General features: G+C 51.9%; 1 protein-coding gene across 1 annotated transcript in view; it reads left to right on the forward strand.

Moving 5' to 3' along the window:
* Positions 1-541: 541 nt before the first annotated feature.
* Positions 542-3,368, forward strand: part of FAM69C (family with sequence similarity 69 member C) — an 11,612-nt gene continuing 8,785 nt past the window's right edge. The window contains exons 1-2 of the mRNA XM_006761948.2: positions 542-592; positions 1,046-1,711. Of these exons, the coding sequence (XP_006762011.1) occupies positions 542-592; positions 1,046-1,711 (717 nt within the window). The remainder of the gene's footprint in view (positions 593-1,045; positions 1,712-3,368) is intronic.

Raw genomic sequence — 3,368 nt, forward strand, 5'->3', positions numbered from 1 at the left:
TAAAAAATATATTTTTAAAAAAAGTGAGCTCAGATGCATCTCTCTAGGCCAGTGATGGCGAACCTATAACACGCATGTCAGAGGTGACACACGAACTCATTATTTTGGTTGATTTTTCTTTGTTAAATGGCATTTAAATATATAAAATAAGTATCAAAAATATAAGTCTTTGTTTTACTATGGTTGCAAATATCAAAAAATCATTTCTATATGTGACATGGCACCAGAGTTAAGTTAGGGTTTTTCAAAATGCTGACACGCCGAGCTCAAAAGGTTTGCCATCACTGCTCTAGGAAGAAGCCTCCTTGGCTCCCGATGTCTAATGATCAGGATAAAACTAGCATTCCCTGAGATAACCGAGTCCTCTGCACCCATGACCTTGGTTGACCTCCACAGGCCTCGTGTGACACAGTATTATCAGCCCATAGTACAGATTTGAAAACATGCTCCACATCTAGTGAGGGGCAGAGCCCAGGGACAAACCCCGTTTTCCTAAACCACACTTCCCAAACTTACCTTGCCCATGTCATACTCCGCTATCATGGATGAGTTTCAAAGGCAGCCACCACTGTTCTGTGAACTCTGGAGCCTGGTACCTGTAGTTGGATGGAGGCTCCGCTCGCATACAGCTGGACTGAGCTCAGAAAGTGGCATTGTTAACTGGGAGCTGGCCAGGTGTGCCCGAGGCAGGTGGGCCTTGTCTGAGGCCATTGCTTTAGCAAGTTCTGGCTGGACTGGCTTCTTAGGGATGACTGCAGTGTGGTACTGGCGGGGTCACCACAGCTGGACGGTGGGAGACCAACTTCTGGGCTCTGGGTGTTTTGATTTTGAGACCCTAGCCCTGGGCCCGATTGAGAAACATAAATATGAGGCACTTTGAAGTGTTTTATTTAATTATGCATTGACTTTCCAAAGACCCTGCAGGGCTCATGGGGTTCCCCTCAAGGGCTGATGAGAAGCCCCCCAAGCGCAGGGACCAACCTGGGCCCTTGTCCTGCCCCCTCCCGCCACCACCACCTTGTGACCTGCTGTCCCTTCTTTCCAGTGCCAGGACTACCAGGGCGGGGCGCTGGCGGGCGACCTCTGCGAGGACCTGTGCGTGGCGGGGAGGCTGCGGTACCAGCGCTGCCTGTACTACGAGAGGGGCAAGAAGGTGCTGCAGGCGGACTGGCGCGGCCGCCCGGTCATCCTCAAGTCCAAGGAGGAGGCCTTCTCCAGCTTCCGGCCGCCTGGCCTGATGGAGGACCAGGCCGAGGACGGAGGCCAGGGTTTCCCGGAGGCAGAGCTGCTCCTGCTGGTGGCGGGGGAGGTCAAGAGCGCCCTGGGCCTGGAGCTGGCGGCCGGCAGCCTGGGGCCGCTGTGGCCGGGGGGCCGGGGTGCGCGCTGGCGGGGCCAGCTGGCCAGCCTGTGGTCGCTGGCGCAGCAGGAGGAGTTCGTGCTGCTCAGCATGCTGCACGGCCTCAGCCCGCACGCCCCGCCGCTGCTGGGCTCCTGCGGCCACTTCTACGCGGTGGAGTACCTGGCAGCGGGCAGCCCCCACCACAGGGCTCTCTTCCCCCTGGAGGGGGCCTCGCGGGGCCAGGCCCAGGCCGTCAGCGACATGGCCCTCAGCTTCCTGGACCTGGTGAGACATTTCGACAACGACTTCTCCCACCGCCTCCACCTCTGCGATGTCAAGCCCGAGAACTTTGCCATCAGGAGGGACTTCACGGTGAGTGCTCCTTGGAGAGTGGACACATCGTGTGGGGGACGGATGGTTTTAAATGAGAGCATTTCTGAAATCCATGTAGCATCATGCTGCCTTGTAGCCTGGACATCCCACGCAGCCCAAGCACAGTTCATGAGAATTCAAAGGACACATGCACCTCACCCCACTCCAGGGGGTGGGTAGAATGAAAGGCTGGAAGGCAGGAGCCCAGGCCTCAGAGACAAGAGGTATCCTCCCTGGTGCTGCTCTGGAAAGCAAGCTCTTGCTGAGAGCAGAAAGCAGTCTTCAGGGATGAGGGGCCACACAGGATGATGAAGAGGATGGCTGTGGGGGCTTTTGGACAACAATCCAGTTGGGGGATGCTATCTTCAAACTGTCCAGGCCCCATGACAGTGTGCAACATTTTTCTAGCACTTTCTCCCTGGAGGTTCTAGCTAGCTTCCCTTCCATGGGTAAGATTTCTAGAGGGACTGGAGTGGGGCGCCTCCTGCAGGGACAGCCCTGCCCAGGTGGATATGGTGGCCTCTGCACTGTTCTGCAGGGCAGGTGCATTTTTGCTCCCTCTCCGGTGTCAGAGGAATTGAATGAGGAGGAGCTGCAGTGGCAGGAGGGACTGCAGTGTCATTGGAAGATAATCCTCTCTCTCCTCCCCCACTCCTTAGGTAAACCCAGGTGTCACAATAATGCTATCTGATCTGGATGCTCTATCCCAGGGGCCATTGCCTGGGGTCACCCCTGTTGCAATGAGTCATCTCTTACACTGCATGTGCCAGCAGGGGAAGGCCCAGGCCAGCTTCACTCCGGCCACCTCAGTGGGCTGGGCATTGTGGAGGCTGGCTCACGGTGGACTACGCTCTGTCAACATAAGAAATGATCAAACCTATAAGAGAATTTTTATGAGTTTATTGGGCCAATCTGATGACAAAACCTCAATAGTTAGATATTATATTCCAGAGAATGACAGCTTTGCATCCTTTGAAATACATTACAATAAAAAGAGAAGACATAAGTGGGTTACATGAAATCCATTGGTGATAGATTAGGGAGGTGGGAGAAAGCAACATGGAGAAACCTCTGGGATTGGATAAAAAGTAAAATGATAGACACATACTTCTTTCACTTAGGTGGGTGCAGGATAATTAACAGACAATGAACCCAATGACAATGAGGGGATTTGTGGTCTCTGCAGAGCGGTGCCTGAGCTTTGAGGGGTCCAGAAAAAGGAAATTATATGCATATATGCATAACCATGGACACAGACAATAGGGTAGTGAAGGCCTGGGGAAGGAGTGGGAAGGAGGGGGTGATGGGGGGGGGGAGAGGAACATCTGTAATACTTCCAACTATAAATATACATTTTTTTAAAAAGGAAAATTACTTTGACATTCCAAAGATATGTTATCTTAGATGCAAAAAGATAATAGGCTCAATTAAGGTAAAGATTGACTGATAGACTTTTGTTAGGAAAAATACTGCTTTTGGACATGACTACCTGCCATGAATTGCTTTTAGTTAAAAAAAATTTTCATTTCAGAGCATCCTATGTGGTTACATTAGGTGTCTGAGTTTGTAAGGCCTCTCCTGAGCTTGTCAGGTTTAGTATATGGTTCCTCTCATCCGCCCCAGTCAAAACATAAGGGACAAATAGAAGGTACTATTA

This window comes from Myotis davidii, unplaced genomic scaffold, assembly GCF_000327345.1.
Source record: "Myotis davidii unplaced genomic scaffold, ASM32734v1 scaffold96, whole genome shotgun sequence".
Lineage (NCBI taxonomy): Eukaryota > Metazoa > Chordata > Mammalia > Chiroptera > Vespertilionidae > Myotis > Myotis davidii.